Here is an 18640-nt window from a genome sequence, read left to right as displayed (position 1 = left end):
TGTTAACTTGTTGGATGTGTATTGTGTAAATTATTTATTTATTTATTTAAACCAGCAACACTCTGGTTACAAGCCCAATTATTTTCCTCTTGGCCATGGGGTGACTGGACTGTAATAAAGTGTATTACCTTTAAAAGACTGTCAGGAATATATTAAGGAACAAAATTAAATTCTTGACTCATAACTTAGCATTAACCATTAGTATCAAAGAAGTCATTCATATAAATTGCCACTGTTATCAGCTGAGGAGTCTTAACATCACTTTAAATTAAATTTGAAACAGTGACTTCTGGCTCCAAATTGATCCAAGTAGAAAAGTATGAGATAAAGTGAAGAACAATAATGACACGCTGCTGTGATATTCCAAACTCAGTTTATTATGTCTGTAATATTTTGATAAACAGGCCCTTGTGTAACTGTACACTAAACTACAATAAATAATTACAGTAAATATGAAATTACAGCCACTGGACAACCGCATGATAAAGGATACATTCTAGGATTTAAGTTTAGATATTTTATTGGAGGACCAACAGGGTCAGGACTGAATGTGCACAGCAAGCAGTGAGTGGCTTCCACAGCAGGGAAAGATCAGTCCTATTTTAATATCATGGGGATATAAAATTAAAACATTGGCTGTAGGTTTACCTTAAAATTATCTTTGTCTTAGAATCTTAGAATCTTAATCTCTTAGAATAGAACTGGCACACGAATTACTGTAAAATACAAATTGTGGAGTTAAAAAAAGCTGAATTATCAATATATCCAATTTTAAATTGTTAGTTGTAATATTTTATGCCAGTGGTCATTCATAGCTGCTGTTAATTTTAATTAATTTCTGCAAACCATTCCAATCATCTTTGACTTAATGTTAACTATGTTTTTCATTTTCAAAGAAGCCACATATTCCTCTTGTGCTGTCTTTCCGCAGCTACTACAACAATTTCCTTATGTCCAGTTTTCTTTCACAGACTGCTTTCCTCCATTATTTTTTTGTGCAAATACAAAATAAGAAAGTAATTGTGGGAACATCCAATACATCACTTTACTGTGTCACTTCTATCCTAGATTGATGCTATTCTCTACCAATTATATTTTCTGCAATATACATTTTACACCGTAGGTTGTAACCATAAGTACTTTTGTGCAATCTTCGGTAATACAAGCGTGGCATTTGGTAATTATAATAATTTAATTATTCTCTGAAATATGCAAATCTACCATGGCCATGAGACTGGATTATATACAATGCTATTGATATGCTCTATGTACAACCATGACTGAGTCTCTATCTCTGTGATTGTACTCTAGCAATCAGAAAGGTTGGTGAGTCTTCGGTAGTTCATTTAATCGCCTGTGTCTTCCTCCTCAAGCCCAGATCTTGGAACAGAGAAACACAAGCTGTTAGACGTTATCACAACAAAAGTGAAGGTCAGACCGACAGGTTGTCAGACCACCAGAAGATATTGAGAGACACCTCATACCCGCAGAGTGTGGTCCCAGGATCCCGTGCAGAAGGCAGTGCCATCTGGAGAAACTCGCAGAGTACTGACGCGGTTCTCGTGTCCAAACAGAATTGACACCCGTGTTCCTTTGAGAACATCCCAGACATTTATGGTGTAGTCGTTATAGCCACCAAACAACAACCGACCTGCAAAAGCAACATATTTGTTCCTCATTTTGTTTTTTTTATCAATATGAGTACATTTAAAGGAAGGGAAATGTGGACGTATCTTACCACTGAGAGAGAAATCAACACTAGAGACTCCAAATATGATGCTCTCTTTGGAATAAATAGCCACTTCTCTGTCTGCCCTTAAGTCATACAAGCGGCACTGAAACAAAGACCTTAATGTTAAAGTTTGAATATTATTCACAGTTTTATTTCCTTCCACAATTGTGTGACGTAGAATCTGCTTTATGCTGACAGTAGTTACATAATTACAATAAAGACACTTTCTAGCTCCATAAGAAATGAACCAGCATTTCCCAAAATGTTGAATTATTCTTTTAAGAGAGATCAAAACAATCAGAATACGTACTGTAGCGTCATCTGAGCCGGATGCAAATGCATCTCCACTTGGATAATATCTATTAAAAAGCAGCAGTGAACAAATGAGTTTCTTAAAGTCTATTATGAGCAGGATTTGAATACATCTGAATTGTAATGAAAAACAAAAACATTGTTCATCACTGTAACAACAACAAAAAGATTCACTTACCGCACACTATTTATGTCTGATTCATGAGTTTCAAAGGATTGAATACACTGCCCTGAACGCATGTCCCACACATTTGCCTTCTTATCACAACCCTGTGGCAACATTAAATGAACGAGACAAATAAGTTAAATTCTTCTAAAAAAAAAAAAGGTGAAAAATGTCAGGAAGCAGTGAAATCTAAAGAAACAAGCATCCTCACCCCTGACACAAATGTGTTTCCCGTCTCAGAGGGAGCCAGGTCCAGACAGAGCACGTCTGCTGCGTGTCCATGGAAACTCTGCAACAGCTGCCCACTCTCGACATCCCATAATGCACATGTACCGTCCCCACTGGACGTCAGGATCTTTAACAAGTAGATGATGAAGGAGAAGCAGTTGAGCTGAGCTCAGTCAAAGTGGATGTGAGCTGACACAACAGGTAAAAGTGGATCGTCTTTAAAGTGTGAAAGATCATGTGACCAGGACATAGTGACCACAACAAAATGGCTGCTGAGAATTATTCATAAAATAAGAAAACTACAAAATGGAGGACAGTGATTTCTGATTAATATTGAATAGATTTTTTTTTCTTGAAGCCTTGATTGGTGATAAAACACAATATTAAATATACAACTCCATTTTTTCTTTATCTAATATATTCTTTTCGTGCGTAATTATATGTTCATTTATTGAGTGTTGAACATGGTCTCACCTGCATATCTGAGTTGGTGAAGCTACAGGCAGATAGGTAGTTTGTGTGCATGGCCACAGACTTCTTCTTCGCAGCCAAGTTCTCATTCTTGTCCAGGGACAGAGGATACACAGAGCATTTGTTGTCCAGGCCACTGTGACATAAAAAACAACAACAACAACAACAGTTTACAAAAAAACAACAAACAAACAGATGACCACACTGAGATCATCACTGGAAATTCAGACACTCACCCACAGGCGACAGCACATCCAGAGGGAGCATAGGCGCAGGCCATCACCCAGGTGCAAGGCATTGTCACAGCATGTTCCTAATAAACACCAACAGATAACACTGTATGAGCTGCATGACAATCAAATGAATCAGGTATAATCAGAGCACAGCGGACCGCTGTTCAACATTAGAGGTGATACAGAATTTAATTAACTAATGGAATGGTCAGTCTTTTTTTTCATAGCCTCTCCGTCCACCACCATTTCAGTGACAAAATTGGGATCCTTGGGGCAGCTGTTCTACCTCCTACAGCATACATGTGTAAAATATCTGTATTCATAGTCATGACAGCTCATACATTTGATTTGTAAGCTTAGAAGAAGAATTTATTGTGACTCCTTGTGTCTTATTTGTGATTTGGCGAATAATAATAATGTATTATTTCCTCCCACATTGCAAAAACAAGCAGATTTTGGGGAATAGGCAAATTGGACACTCTAAATTGACCACAGGTGTGAGTGTGAGAGTGGATGGTTGTTTGTCTCTATGTGGGAGACTGTCCTGGTACCTTGGGAGTGTCGTCATCAAGTAGCTTCGCTGAGGTTTCCACTGGCAGTTTGCTTTGGTGTGATCGACACAGGTTAGACTCCCACATTAGATTTTTACATACGATGCAACGCGCTATTTTTTTATATGATTGTCTGTAACTTACTGCCTAACCCTGTCTTATTTTAGCCCTAACCTCACTAACAGCTGTGTCCAGCTGACATGGTGGTAGAGGATGGATGGCTGGATTATTACTGTTATTATTATTATAATTATTATTGTTATAATTATTATAATAATAATACAATAAATACCTACATGTGAGGTTTAACAATATAGAAAACCACTTATTACACCATACTACATGCATTTGCATGAGGTTCGTTTTGATGTAGCTAAAACCCTGGCTTGTAAAAATCCAGTCTTACCTTGTTGGTGGTGAAAGCGTCCCATACAATCACTTTTCCATCCTGTCAAAAGAATTAGACAGGGTCAAACATGTACGGAGCTACATAGTATATGCAACAACAACATGAATATAGAGTGAGCGGCGAGCATAGAACCTGTGAGGAGCTGACTATCCTCCTTTTGTCCTTACACCAGTCCATACACAGCACTTTGTTACCGTGTCCCTTCAGAGTTCGCCGAGTCTTCATGACAAACTGACCCAGTCCCTCCACTTTCTCTGCCACCTGGTGTACTGCACACACACAGAGAGAGCAAGAGAGCAAGAGAGAGAGAGAGAGGTGGAAAAAGTACTGAAATATTGTACTCAAGTAAAAGTACCACTATTTTTGATACAATTTTACTACAAGTACTGGTCTAAAAATGTACTCAAGTTGTTTAAAATGTAATTGTTTTAATTAAAGGCAACCCTTTACAAATTAAAGTGCTGTCAAAAAAAAATGTAAACACATAATGTATCAGTCAAAATGGGTCAAAGGTCACAAATGCTTTAACTTTCTCACTCACTAGGGGACCTTAATTAACACCAATTCACCTGTCTTCATCATTCAACTGTCATTCATTCACCTGTCCTCATCCTTCATCTGTCCTCATCATTCACCTGCCATCATCATTCACCTGTCATTCATTCATTCATTCAACTGTCCTCATCACTCATCTGTCCTCATCATTCAGCTGTCATTCATTCAATGACAGGTGAATGATGAGGACAGGTGAATGATGATGACATGTCCTCATCATTCACCTGTCCTCATCATTCACCTGTCATTCATTAACCTGTCCTCATCATTCACCTGTCCTCATCATTCACCTGTCATTCATTCACCTGTCCTCATCATTCACCCAGGGTGTCCGGGGCCTGAATTTGATCTTATTTTATTTTTTTTTACTCAGTAACAGATGTGATTTAAAATGTAGTGAAGTACAGTACTTCCAAAAAACATACTTCAGTAAAAGTAAAAACTACACATTTTAAAAAATGACTTTAAAGAGTGCAAGTACACAAAAAACCTACTCAATGACAGCAACACGAGTAAATGTAATTCATTACTTTCCACCCCTGCACACACACACACATTACATTAAATGACATTAAATGGCATTACATTAATTAAACCTTCCAGTGTATACAGCCTCCATTAACACTGCTGGCAGCTGTGAGACTTAAACTACAGCAGGCCTTTGCTAAATGTGAGGATTGTTATCTTGTCCTCAGGCACCTTTTTAATCCACATCTGTACAACACTAACATTACAACTAAAACCGCTGTCTTATTTCCCCCCCTCTCGTTTTCTGACTATTGTGATATCGCTACGACTTGAGTGGACAAAACCACTGCACGGAGGAAATTCGGGTGGAAGCGCTGGACTGGAAAAACGGGAGACAAACAAACATCCTGTCAAATCCCGTGTAAAGTCAGGCCACAAAGATCAGCAATCAGACTGCACACATTCACACCCTCGACCACATCCACTTTACATTTGACCTGCTGCGGGAGAAATACAGACGCTATTTCAGCGCTATTTCGGTGTCATTAGGGTGAATGAAGGAGGCCTCTCCATTTTCAGCAGCACTCACGCTCGACATCGTGCAGCTTCGCTCTTTCCTCCTCCAGCTTCGACTTCAGGTTATCCGACTCGGTCTTGAGATGCGCCAGAGTCTCGTTCAGTTGTACCTCCTGTGTCGCCATTTCAGGGATCGGAGGGGATCTCATATATTTCCTTTGAGCAGACAGCGATCGGCAGCGAAAAGGCTTAAAGCACAGCTAACAGCTGATGCCGCTGTCATGACGTCACAGGTAGAAGATGCTCCTCCAGCTTCCAGGAGGAGGTAGGAGGAGGATCCTGTATCCTGGTGAGGCTGCATCCTCAACATCAGCAGCACACTATGGAGTGTGTGTGTGTGTGTGTGCGTGATACTTGGATTTGTATTGCAAATTTGATTTATTGAGGGTTTATTTTCTTTTACTGATTTTCTTTTCCTTCTTAAAAAAATGAATGATACATTTCTTGAGACAATAACCTTCTTATTACAGTCATATTTGCAAAATTAATGCACATTGAATGTCTGACATTTATCTAAATTTAATGACACAGCAGTACATGACATGTAAGACAGGACTCTTTTTAACTGCTACATTGTGCTGCCCCTGCCAATAATACAATAAATACAATCAGGCAAAGTAAAAATTAAATGTTGTGTTTAAAATAAAAATAAATGGAGCCTCAAAACAGGACACAGCACACACATAAGCCTTCATAAACATGCTTCAAATCAAACTGAAAAATGTCTAAAACACAAAATAACTACTCATCAAACAGCTTCAAACATACAACAACATTCATAATTTATACTTTTTTTATTAGAAAGAAATTCATTTAGAAAATACCGTAAAGATGAATTGATTACACCAGCGTGAGTCCACAAAATGGCTGTTTAAATATTGCAGATGGGCCACAGACCGGGATAAAAAAAACATTTTATTTAACAAAGTCACTGACCATATATTCTTTGTTCTAGGAGGAAAAAACCCTCTTAATTTAAAGATAATAAAAATGTTTAATAAAATCTGATGTCTTACTTTGCTATTAACATTTTATTAATATAAGTAATGCACAAATGCTAACACAACAGAGGCTTCTCAGCTGAGGTCCCAGCTTCTGTTTACTTCAGTCTTGGTTCTGAGGGGTTTGAAAAGTGTCTCGAGCTCTAAACCCTCTGAAGCTCAGGACCATAGTCGCAATGATGTTGTTTCCTTCTTTCATTTAGGGTTGAATTTAACTCACAGTACAGTAAATAAGGCCTATATAGGCTATAATTATTCTCATTGTGGAAAATTATTGATATATTTTTTGGCTTGGTTAAAATTGACATTCCAGTTTTCCAAAGTCCAAAATGTCTAATTTTGTCTACCAAGTAATCAGTAAGTTATCACTTTATGACCTAATGATAGATCATTGCCATTTTAATAGAACATAAAAAATATTTCAAAGAAAAACCTTTCTATGAAATGTTTTTCTATGAAATCCCAGCTGCAGCTCTACATTTTGAATGTACTTTAAAAAAAACGTATACATTGTTTAATTAAAGTGTTGACGTATTTGTAAACACATTCAGATGTAGTCATAGGCCGCTTTATGTGTCAGTGATGTGGTGTGGAGGTAAAGGTCAGAGGCTGGCTGTGTCAGATCCTGGTCAGAAAGCCCAGATTCAGACTGTTTGGGACCTGCAGAAGCTCCAGAGCCTGCACGGACGGGCAGAAGGGAAACATGACCTGGAAACGATAATCTGTGTCCAGCATCAGCTGTGTGGACCCTTCACGATCCTGGAGTAATGACTGCAAACAAAAGGGGGGGACATGTTTAGAGAAGAACAATTCACACTTTGCCGCATTCATGTTTGAAAATGGACAAGAACACACCTGAACTTTCCGGACAAACGATGACGTCACCCTTTTCTCAAAATCATCTATTGGTGTGTATGAGTTCAAAATCTTGACAACCTACAGAAACAAACTGAGTGTAGGTCTCATTCTGCCAAGATGCTGGAATATAGTAAATAACACAGTTCTTATGACGTGTTGCTGGATAAATACAAGGGATGGGTCAAAATATCGATTTGGTGTCATATCGTTGTCCGTCCACGTGTGATATGATCATTGATGCAGAGCAAATATTGATATTTTAATGAACAAATTAAGGCGCGCTAAAGTAAACAGTCCCTGCCAGTTACACTTTCTGGGCGTCACTACTTGATGTCTCCTCATGGCACTGCTGCTCAAATGAATGAGGGAAACTTCAGTGGTAGTTACCTGGCCAAAGAAGAGGGAGTATACAGCGGGATAATACGAACTTTGTTCTCTATGTTGTGAATAAATAAAGAAATCCTTTCACTTTTTACGGATGTTTTGTTTTCTTCAGTTCGACAGATATCGTGATGTATCACTATATGATTGTCTTGCAATATATTAATTATCACAGAATCGTTGTCACGTGAATTTATTGGCATCGTGGACCATGTGCCCAGTGATTCCCACCCCTAATAAATACCTGAACAGAGTTGAGCTCAGTGCATTTTTCAGTGATCTCCTTGGCATCGTCATCTGTGGACTTGTTGACTTGCAGTAACCAGGCAGCCTGAGACAGCGGCCTCAGGGTATCCATCGCGTTAGAGTTCTGCAGTTCCTTCTCCTTCAGCCACTCCTCCAGGTAACTGATGTTACACCTAAGGGTACAACGAGTCAATGAAACTGAACTTTTTTTTTTTTTTTATTATATTTCATTCAAATCCAAAAACAAAGCAAACGCAGACCTGATTTGCATTCCCTTCCTGCAGGAACACATATCTTTGCGCAGCATGATGTTGTTGAGGGTCGTTGCACCCACGAGGAAGAACAGTTGCTTGACAGCCTGTTTGATGAGGCCCTGATCCATGCCATGCTGGTTCATGGTGGAGTGGAAATGAGTGAGCTGCTGAATGATGGACGAGATGGTGTAGGTCTCTGAGTCCTCATAGATGCTGTTGGAACGTTTCCTGAAGCCTGTCGGCTTCATGCTGGAAATCCCCTGTAAACTCTCATGTTCCAACATGCCTGGCACTGAGGGTCAAGACAACAAGGAGGCACATTTTAGGGCAACAATCCAGGTCTATGCATGTGACAATAACTGACAGTAAGTGAGAGTTACCAATCGCAGGAGTGAGGTCCTTTTCCATGACTGTGATAAACTGATGGTAGATGTGGATGGCCAGGTCACTGAGGATCTGTCTGTGTTCTGACAAGTCAAAATTCTGCAAGCAGTTCTTCTTTTGGCGGGGAGTATTTAGCTTCATGAACTCCTTTAGAAAACAGACAAAAAACAACAACAACAAAAGGTTTAACTATGCCTGCAATATTATGTCAATAAAAGGACCATAAGGGAGTACAGATCCAAACCTCTTCCCCGCTGTACTGCTTCAGACAGTTGAGCAGGAGACACGTGTTTGAGAGCCAGAAGGACAGCAACTCAAAGTCTTTGTTGTGATTCTGAAACACAAAAATTACGGTTGTGTTTTGATTCAAGTTATTTTCAGCAACCCAATTGTATGTTTCTCTAATTATTTTGACATTCTACATATGTATTATTCCTTCCTTAGAACAACAGCATCTCAAAATCAAATGATATAAGCAAACTAAATTACACTATCATAACATCAGATATGATCATAAATAAGGCGTTTACTGTGCAGATAAAGCCTTGTGATTGTATTATGAAGCTCACCATGATGACCTTTTTGACAGCACTGATGATTGCATTCATCAAAGCCTTAAGTTTGGCCTCATCATTCAGGTAGTCAGCATAGCGGACACACATGAAGAGGAGGTAGGCTGGAAGACTCGGAATCATATTCACCACCACACCCTTGGGCTTCAGGTCTACAGGAAGTTGGTGACATGTTAAAGGGGGAGGATAGGTAATCAATAATTGATTCTGTTTAAATGGTTTGTTTTCACTATAGGGAAACGCTGTGGGAAATGCAGAGAAAGCCACAGCATCAATAGAGTAAAGAGGAAGAGAAGAATACCCAGAATGATGTTTTGGATGAGCCTGGGTTCGTCCTCTTTTTTGTACTCCAACATGCCGAGGTAATCTTTAGGAATAATGGGTGCAGGCTTTTGCTTGGCTGTGTGTGAAAGAATTAAATGATTAACTTAATTAATTTGACAATCCACAGATATAAACCACAATTCTACCTTTCTGTGACGTCTCAAGGCTCTTAATTTGATTCTGGAGCTTCTTAATGAATCTGTTTTTATGGTCAAGCTGCTCTTCAAATTCCTGGAGGAAAGACAAAACCTGTTACTGATTAAAAAAAAAGAAAAAGACAAGACATGCATTCACACCTTAGCAGTGTAACAACCAACATTTTATATCGATGTATACCATGGTCTCTGCAGTTAACTGTGAAATTTCAAATCTCAGTTTGATCTTGGCTTCACTCTCCAACAGCTGCTGTTGCTTCAAGTGGTCGTTCTCCTCTTCCAGGTCCTCTACGCGGCCTTGAAGTTCCCTCTTCACCTCCTCCAACTCCTCAGCTTTGTCCTCAAAGTGTCTAAAAAGCAGCAAAAATCAGACAGGCTAAGAAATCTCACCTTCAATCAAGGAACAAACTCCAACCTGAATATGTTACCTGCGCAATGAGCTTTCTTCTTTAATCTTTATTTGATGGACACTGGTGATCGCCTCAGTTTTTTCTTTCAGATGACATGGGAAAAAGAAACAACAAAAACAAGTTGGAGACTAAACTGACTTAAGGTCTTTCAATTATTGAACAATAGATTTAAATAGATCTACCTGCTAGCTCTTTGTTCCGTTCCTCCACATTGACCTGCAATTCTTGTTTCTGTCTCTGCAGCTCTGAAACCTGCACTTTCAGCTCTGGTATCAGCTGAAACATTTAATTCATTGAAATCAGTTTTACATTTTCTCTTTAGAAAGTAAGCAAGGAATAGGGGAACCATCAAATGACCCACCAAGTTCTCACTGTTGAGTCTGGACACTTCTTGGCGAATACTGTCATTGACGTTACTTTTCTCCTGGAACAGGCTCTGCAGGCTGCCGTTCTCATGTTGAAGGTGGTCCACTTTCAAAAGCAAGCCCTCCAGCTGGGTCTCGTAACTTTCCTTCTGCTCCTTCTGGTGCTTTTCCAGTATTCTGCCATCAAAAGAAGAACCATGTTATCAGGGTCAAGCGTGAGCAGGCCTGTCGCACAGATGCGACACATAATACAGCTGATAGTTTGTGTGATACAATAAATACCTGGTCGCTTTCTGCAACCCGTCAAAGGCTGCCAGCACATCTTCCATGTCATAAATCTTCTCAGAGTCATTTGAAGAAAGCCTTCAAAGAGACAATTTGTGAGGTCACATTCACACACACAGACATGGACACATGACAAACATAAAAAAAAGTTTTACCCCAAAAGAACCTCCTCTTCAACAACACCACCAAGAAGTTGTATTGTAATCTCGTTCATCTTTGCTGCATTGAGATAAAAATTTAATTAGCATAATAATACGTCGCTGTATACATTTTCTGGATAAGTTTCACTCAATATGTAAAAGTCTGCACCTCTTGCTTGTTCTGAATGTTGCTTCATCTTTCTGTCCATGTTATTCCTCTGATTTTGCAGGTTATTCATCTCTCTGCGTAGCTCCGGTATAGTCTTGACGTGCTTGGTGAGCTGGATGACTTGCTCCTGGAGGTCAGCGTTCACTCGACCTTCCTCCTCTACTTTTCTGTGTAGAATGACTCTCTCCTCTTTCAGCTTTTTTATTTCCTCTTTCAGAGCTTCCACCTCCTTCTCACTGTCGTGTCTCTGGATTTCATTGTTGTTCTCAGCAATCCTAATCCACAAAGCCCTCGCGTTAATAATCCTGAGCAATCAAACTACTTTTTTCTCGAGACTATACTTTTTTGTCACTCACTTTCTTAGCCTTGCTTCATTTTCTTTCTCGTCAAGAATATTCCTCCTTAGGACTTCAAAACTCTCTGCAAGAGTGCAACATTTCATAATTATGGTACAAATAAAGGCAAGTGTTGTACAGTGGGGATTCTTAGTCCTGTTACCTTCTGCCTCTTTGATGGATGCTTCAAACTTTTTCTCCAAGTTCCTCTTTTCAAGTTTTAGTGAATCTAACTCCTTTTGATACTGTGCAATTGTCTGGAGAAAGAACAACAATATTACAAAGTACGATTCATCAGCAAACAAAAAGCTGTATTAAACACTTAGAATTCACTTCAAGACTGACCAGAGTCGCATCCTCTTTCACTTTCTTCTCTCTCGTCTCTAAAGTTGCCCTCTGGCTGTTTGATTTTTCCAGTTGTGCCTCCATGACCTGAAGTCTGTCCACAGTTTGAGAGTGGCTGTTGGCCAAGCTGGTCAGTTTGTCTACCATCCCCCGGTTCTCTTTATTCTGTAAGGTGACAGGATTTCTTAAAGGGTCTGTCTTCTCCATAAAAAGTACAGTTAAAAGAACTTTGGAAACATCTTTACCTGATCTTCAATCTTCTTTCTGAGCTGCTGCACTCGGAATGAAAGCTGAACATTAAGCACCAGGCGACGCATGGTTTGAAATCTCCTTCGAGCCAGCCATGCTCTGGCATACTTCTGGAGAACCAGGGCTTTTTGCTCTTCCATCATCTGACGAGGTAATGAGGGTGATGTGATGACAGTCTGTATTTTCATTGTACAACACGACATAAAGAACTGATAAACGAACATTTTCTGACCTTCTTGTACCGTTTTCGGGCCATCCAACCCCGTGTGAAAGCCTGGATGGTGATAGAAGCCAGGCGGACTAACTGGTAGATCTGTCTCGTGCGGTAACCTCTCCAGTGTCTCTGGATCACCAGTGCTGCCCAGCCCCGCTTCAGTGTTGCAGCACTCACCATTTTACTGGACATTTAAAGAAGAAAAACAAGCACATCTAAACATCCATATCCTGGTTGACACAAGAGGGAGAACTACCACATTGTCACTGAATGCTTCTGACCGGATTGTCCTCTTTCCACGGATGTACTGTTGGAGGATGATGGCTGCCTCTCTCATGCGCAGGTACTTCCTTCGCTGGCTCCACCCGCGGACGCGTTTCTGGACGGTTATGCAAGCCCCTCGAAGTCGGTCCAGACGCAGCTTCTCTAGATAAGCTACCTGTCCGGCTCGAAAGAAGATCTTTGTCCGTCCAAACTTGTACTGGTTGGAGTCCTGGAGATCATGATGACAAAATGATACATAAATATGTAGTGCACAATATAGTGTGTATTTAAAGGCAGAATTTGAAGAGAGAGTTGACCTGGATCAACCTCTGCAGCACATTTTTGCAGGTCTGCTTCTTGTCATTGAGATCTGGCTCCTGATGTGTCATTAGAATACTGTAACGGCTGTAAAACTCAATGTATGTCCATCTGCAAAAACACAAAAACAAGGGAATTATTGGTACAACACAGCCATGCATATATGTTTCTAAGCACTATTTGTGTTGTTTTTGTTTTTGGAACCTCCCACCACTTAGCAGGGGGACGGCAAAGGTGATATATTTCAGGTTAATGGGAGCGCTGGTTGCTGCTCAATCAGGAGGCGAAGCATACAGTTTTTTGACTGCGGTTATAATAGTTTATTATGTCATATTTTGACTCAATAACTGTTTTGAGGTTGATTTAACTTTGGAACTTCAGAGAATCATTTTTACACACGTCAGAACCTGTCAGCAGCAACCGATGTGGCCTTTCTGGATTGGCAAAAAAAGACACTACAATGCTAATATTGTGATATGGCTAATACTGAATAATGTAATGTAATAGAAAGTCACCTGGATGGATAGCTTTGTGCACTAATTCGAATTGTTTCAAGGACTCCACAGGCTCGTAGCTGCTGCACGACCCTCCTGGAGTCATATCTAAAAATATGAACAGATACAAAACATGTAAACAAATAATTTAGAGAATCATTCGGTGAGTGGTTCATTTTGAAATAGTTTTATTAATACTCACTCAAATGGAATCTTTTCATCGTTTGGCTTGATGCAGCGCACATAGTGTGGGGTGGTAGAATTCAGTGTTTCCATCAGTAAGGAGAGGGAGCTGGAAAACTGCATTTGACCATTAGGTTGATGAGGAAAAACACAGACTTGGTTGTATTCCATACACACTTGCAAACACCATAATCTCAAGTGAGCAGAGTAAATATTTTCACCTTATCTCCCACAGAGGTTCTCAGCTGTTTATTGGTTGGTTTAACTCCAGGTCTGGCCGGCCTCACTTTGACACCTTTACTGCTCACAGCGCTTGGCTCCTCCTCTTGGAAAAAGTTGGCCAGAAATGGAAACTGATAACAGATGCAATCAGGAAAACATGTTAAAAATATAAAAAAAGTTAAGATCATTTAAAAAAATATGGAAACTTTCATTTGCTTTTGTGACTAAAGTGGCGTATTTAAGAGATTAAAATAAATGATTACCTTACTGACTCTCATAGTGTCTACCAGTTCTTCATACAGAGTGTCTCTGTTCTTTTCAAGAAACCCTTTGCACTGATACTCCACCTGTTCAGGATGCAGAGTTTTAAATAGGGATGATATTGATAATGATATAGAAAGTATCTTTCCAATATTGGCCATATCACTGAACCAGATATCAGAAAAATAACCACTTAGAATCTGATACAATGCTAAAGCCCTAAATTTCACATAACTAGCATTACATCGCATATTTATTTCTTCTTTATAGGAACAGTATATTTGTCATGCAGTTTTGAACATTATGTATTTTAAATGTCTGGAAACGGGTAGGTGGAGAAAGATGTAAAACTGACTGTATCGGACTGATATCAGTAAATACTCAAGGTTGAGATATCGGTATCAGTATTGGCAAAAAAGAGTGGTATTGAGCACTAGGTTTAAATATACTGTACTGTACTGTACTCAAGGGTCATCAGATGTTTACCTTGTCTGCAAAGTGTTGTATTACGAAAGCCTCGCTGTATAACCGCGGCCTCTCAAACAGAGTACCGGAGACGAGGTAGGTGTCCAACTTTTGCAGCCAGGTTTGATCAGTGCCCTGAGGAAACTGTAAAGACATACAAATATATTGAAGGACACAGGTGGTTAGAAAAGGAAAGGGGAATGTAATGAAAAATTTAACTGTACAAGGCCGAGTCATGTCAATCTCACCAAACATTCTTCATTCAGCAGGTCAAGAATCCCCATCTTTGCTTCAATCAAGTCAATGACTGGCTGGTTGTCATAGAAATCTATCAGAGTCCATGGGATGTCCTCCTTCATGTACTCCTCTTGCTCCAGCTTGAACACATGCTGACAATAGGAGACACGGTGGAATGAGTCTCTGAGGTGACAAAGAGGTGTGTACTGCAATGGTTTTGACTGACTGTGTCGCATACCAAGTTAAACTGCTGTTGCAGCTTTTCATTTGCATAGTTGATACAAAACTGTTCAAAGCTGTTGATGTCAAATGTTTCAAAGCTGAGGACAAAAGAAAGCAAGTTCACGTCAGACAGAGCAGCAAAAGAGACTTGAAGACATTATTGCGCTGAGGTAAAATGTGACGTATCTACATTACCCATAAATGTCCAGAACGCCTGAAAAAGCATGTTGCTTTCCAGGGACCTGCAGCGCTTTGTTTATTCTGGTAATAATACAGTCAAAAAGATGTGCATAGATATGTTTAGCAAGGGCATCTCTGGCATTTACTGCCCGCTCCTTGGGCATAGGCTTCACCACTGTCTCAGCTAACAGAACAATCCTCCGATGGCACAACCAGTGCACCAACTCCTCTGCACTCACACCCAGCAACTCACAGACAACTGCCAGGTGTGGATCACTGAGCTGCAAGATATAAAAACATTTTAAAAAGGTTTATATCTAACCTGGTTAATGTTTAACGCTCTAAAAAAAAACTTCTAACCAGAAGTTATTAAATGACTCACACTAACTGATGATGATGATTTGTCCTTTCCAGAGTCTCCAATCTCCACGTTTCCCAAATGAAGAACTGCGGCCAAAACTTTGAAGACATCTGACTGAAAGTCCTCCTTCAGCCCTAGAGGAGCAGAGAGAAAACGGGAAACTGAAATAAAAGTCTCATTAAAAGTGAGTTACAGTCTAACAACGAAATATTTTCTTTTTTTTTACCAAGCAGTGAGAAGGTCTGTCGAGTCTCTTCCATGTCTTTCTTGTCATCTACACCTTCAATAGCGACATCACCACCCATGGACGTATACCTGAAGTTATCTGCACTCACTGTTTGTGAAAGGAATATGTTATTTAGGGGATTAACAATAAAATAATCCACACACGGTTTAATACCACAGCAATAAACCATGAACTGACACTCACACAGTCTGAGGTTCTTGAACTCTGGCAGGTGAGCACAAGAACACAGCTGGTAAAAAATGTGATAATTCCTCTCATTTTCAGCCTGAAAAAAAAGAGGAAACTCATTAACATGTATGTTGATATAAGCAACATAACACGAGCCAACATCATGTTCTCGTACTCTACCTGAAAAACTACTCTGGATTTCTCTAAGAGGTAGGTCCTCATGTTCGCTCCAATGATCTGGTACTTTCTGTCAAAGCTGATCTCTGTGAATTTCCCAAATCGGCTGCTGTTGTCATTCCTGGTGGTCTTTGCATTTCCTATTGCCTGAGACAAAACCAAGCCCTTGAGATCTGCTCTGCAGTATCCATGAAGATATTACTTATTTATAGTATGAGGTTCATGAAAGTGGAAACTTAAATTAAGGGAGATGGCACAGCGCTGAAACACAAGTGTTGCCTTGTGAACAGGAGCCCTGGCACAGTAGAATCATACCTCTGTTACTGGATTGGATGCTAGGACTTTGTCTTCGACTCGGGTCTTGCTGCCAGATTTGCTTACAACAGCAAAGTACCTCATGGCATATCGAGCAGACACCGTTTTACCAGCTCCTGATTCACCGCTGACAATTATAGATTGGTTCTTGTGGTTTCTGTGAAAGAGAAGAGTGTAATATACTGTCATGAGCACAGTCTATATATTCTACTTTATGTGCATTTATGAGTTTTATTTGTTTACCTAGCCATCTGTTTGTAAGCCTCTTCTGCCACTGCAAATATATGAGGGTCCATGTCTCCCATGTTCTGGCCTGAGTAGGCATGAATGATTGCATCTCCATAGATAGGGAGCTGTTTGTAGGGATTTACAGCCACCAGTATAATACCTGAAAATCAGCAAACAATGCAAGTTCAGCCCAAAGTACAAACTGCCAACAGCTCAGTGCTTGGATATACTTAAGCAAACAGAAGCGTCAACTGTACCACAGTAGGTATAGATGATTCTGGACTCGACAAATCGCACTTTGAGATTATGCAGCACGGCAGGTTCGTGGAGGTAACTGAGAGCGGTGAGGTCATTCTCCCCAACCAAGATGTCTGGGTTGCGCAGAGGAGGGAGTTGTGGTTTCGAAGGGTCAACGGGATAGCGCTGCTCCTGTGACAGTGACAGGTTGTATAAAAGAATCAGGTCAGCTGTTGTTTATCCTTCACATCATAAACCTACAACTGCATGTGATGTATTGTACTTACTGTGCAATCTTCAAGGAGCAGTTCAAGAACATTGTCTCCAACGTGAAAATCTCTCACGATCTCAGCTGATTTCCACACATGTTCTTCGTCTGGAATCCACACTCTGTTGTACTAAGAGGGAAAAGTAAATACACAGTATGTTTTGAAATATGAATATTTAACATTACACATACGAGACATCGTTTCCACAAACATGAACTAGATGAACCAGAGTCAGGACCCACACGAGTAACTTACAGAAGATATTTTTTGGGTTGCCAAATAAATTCACAGCCTTTTACACACATGAATAAAATAAAGCTGTGATTTATTAAGCAAACTTTTACATTTTAGAAATACCTGGTTTACCTATTCATATAACACTAGGCATTACAGAAATGGCAGTTAAAAAAAATGTCAAAAACATTGTTTTGCACAAATTTGTATTATTTATACTGTGAAAATGCATTAAGATTAACTTAATTTTTAGATAATCTTTAGTGTGTCCACATATTAAATGTTCTGGAGACATTCATTGTATAATTTGTAATGAATCAGTTGGTTCATTTCAGTTTCACAAACTGAAACACATCTTTATTTTACATAGGTTATCATTTTACACGTTTAAATAACGATTATATTATAATAGGACATGTATATTTTCATACTCAATAATACAGAATCATGAATAGGTTTGACTCAAACAGTTAAGCATAACTTTTAAACTCTCTTAGGACCACTTCCTCTTCATCCATACAACTTTACATACAGCTCTAACAAAGTTTCCATATGTCTGAGTGAGATTGAAAATATACAGTGTACTGTAATGGCGACAGGAAGCTTCCTCTTACCTTGGTGTACAGTTCCAACAGAGTCATGTTATTGCATATTATGAGTGTTGCTGTTGTTGTTTTAAATTCTATTTTCTCTATAATTGTTTATCACCTGTTGTGTCTCACTATACTTTTCGGTAACCAACGATCCTCCTTCTCGAGCTACATCAACTAACACAAGATGACGTTCTGCTTCCGGGCGTATTTTCAAAATAATATTCAGTGAATGTATTTTAATTGCGGAAAACGTTTGAATTTTACTATATAAAAAAATAACAATATGTGTAATTTTAATTTGTAAATACAAGTTTAGGCTCCAGTAAATGTTTCCACTAAATCAACATTACAAATAGAATAAGCTGTTTTTGTGTATTAAATGATATGTATTTTATAAGGCCACACAGACACACATGGTTATCATGTTGTTGGTTCTATTTTGTCAGTTGTTGTTTTGTTATAACTATTCTGAAAATATATGCAAATAAACAAGATGGAAAAAATATATATTTAATAACTTTTTTCATGACGTTATTATATATTTGTGTGGCTTATTTGATTCTTAGCATATGTTTGG

At 39.3% G+C, this 18640-nt stretch overlaps 2 protein-coding genes across 2 annotated transcripts; both read right to left on the bottom strand.

Moving 5' to 3' along the window:
- Positions 1-356: 356 nt before the first annotated feature.
- On the bottom strand, positions 357-5939 carry gnb5a (guanine nucleotide binding protein (G protein), beta 5a). The gene is made up of 11 exons (XM_058644958.1): positions 5715-5939; positions 4235-4371; positions 4100-4141; positions 3146-3222; positions 2913-3045; positions 2422-2565; positions 2223-2314; positions 2043-2091; positions 1739-1835; positions 1485-1651; positions 357-1380 (listed from the first exon to the last, which is right to left on the bottom strand). Exons 1-11 carry the CDS (start codon positions 5848-5850, stop codon positions 1369-1371), a joined length of 1086 nt encoding a protein of 361 aa, XP_058500941.1. The 5' UTR covers positions 5851-5939; the 3' UTR covers positions 357-1368.
- A 550-nt stretch (positions 5940-6489) lies between these two features.
- On the bottom strand, positions 6490-18550 carry myo5c (myosin VC). The gene is made up of 40 exons (XM_058644907.1): positions 18085-18550; positions 17255-17365; positions 16988-17159; positions 16746-16890; positions 16503-16659; positions 16191-16334; positions 16026-16107; positions 15822-15929; positions 15617-15729; positions 15250-15515; positions 15071-15152; positions 14844-14984; positions 14617-14739; positions 14133-14216; positions 13869-14000; positions 13667-13764; positions 13486-13572; positions 12970-13081; positions 12670-12881; positions 12407-12572; positions 12171-12317; positions 11926-12090; positions 11744-11837; positions 11602-11665; positions 11246-11520; positions 11092-11155; positions 10934-11014; positions 10648-10828; positions 10469-10562; positions 10305-10368; positions 10058-10226; positions 9868-9952; positions 9699-9797; positions 9395-9549; positions 9070-9159; positions 8822-8972; positions 8448-8733; positions 8186-8360; positions 7558-7638; positions 6490-7473 (listed from the first exon to the last, which is right to left on the bottom strand). The coding sequence occupies exons 1-40, from the start codon at positions 18109-18111 to the stop codon at positions 7321-7323; spliced, it is 5235 nt and encodes a 1744-aa protein (XP_058500890.1). The 5' UTR covers positions 18112-18550; the 3' UTR covers positions 6490-7320.
- Positions 18551-18640: the final 90 nt, after the last annotated feature.

This window comes from Solea solea, chromosome 12 (genome assembly GCF_958295425.1).
Source record: "Solea solea chromosome 12, fSolSol10.1, whole genome shotgun sequence".
NCBI lineage: Eukaryota > Metazoa > Chordata > Actinopteri > Pleuronectiformes > Soleidae > Solea > Solea solea.
Note: the sequence above shows the minus strand (reverse complement) of the source record. Positions and strands in the feature narration are given on the sequence as shown.

Bases quoted from the DNA above. Each gene is read 5' to 3' on its own strand.
- gnb5a (XM_058644958.1), bottom strand. From the start codon at position 5,850: ATGAGATCCCCTCCGATCCCTGAAATGGCGACACAGGAGGTACAACTG. The intron at 3,046-3,145 runs GTGAGTGTCTGA...TTTATGTCACAG, and splicing joins GGATGTGCTGTCGCCTGTGG to TGGCCTGGACAACAAATGCT. The intron at 2,315-2,421 runs GTGAGGATGCTT...ATGTTGCCACAG, and splicing joins GAAACACATTTGTGTCAGGG to GGTTGTGATAAGAAGGCAAA.
- myo5c (XM_058644907.1), bottom strand. From the start codon at position 18,111: ATGACTCTGTTGGAACTGTACACCAAG. The intron at 16,660-16,745 runs GTAAACAAATAA...TCTCTTTCACAG, and splicing joins GCTTACAAACAGATGGCTAG to AAACCACAAGAACCAATCTA. The intron at 11,156-11,245 runs GTGCAGACTTTT...ATCTCAATGCAG, and splicing joins ACATTCAGAACAAGCAAGAG to CAAAGATGAACGAGATTACA.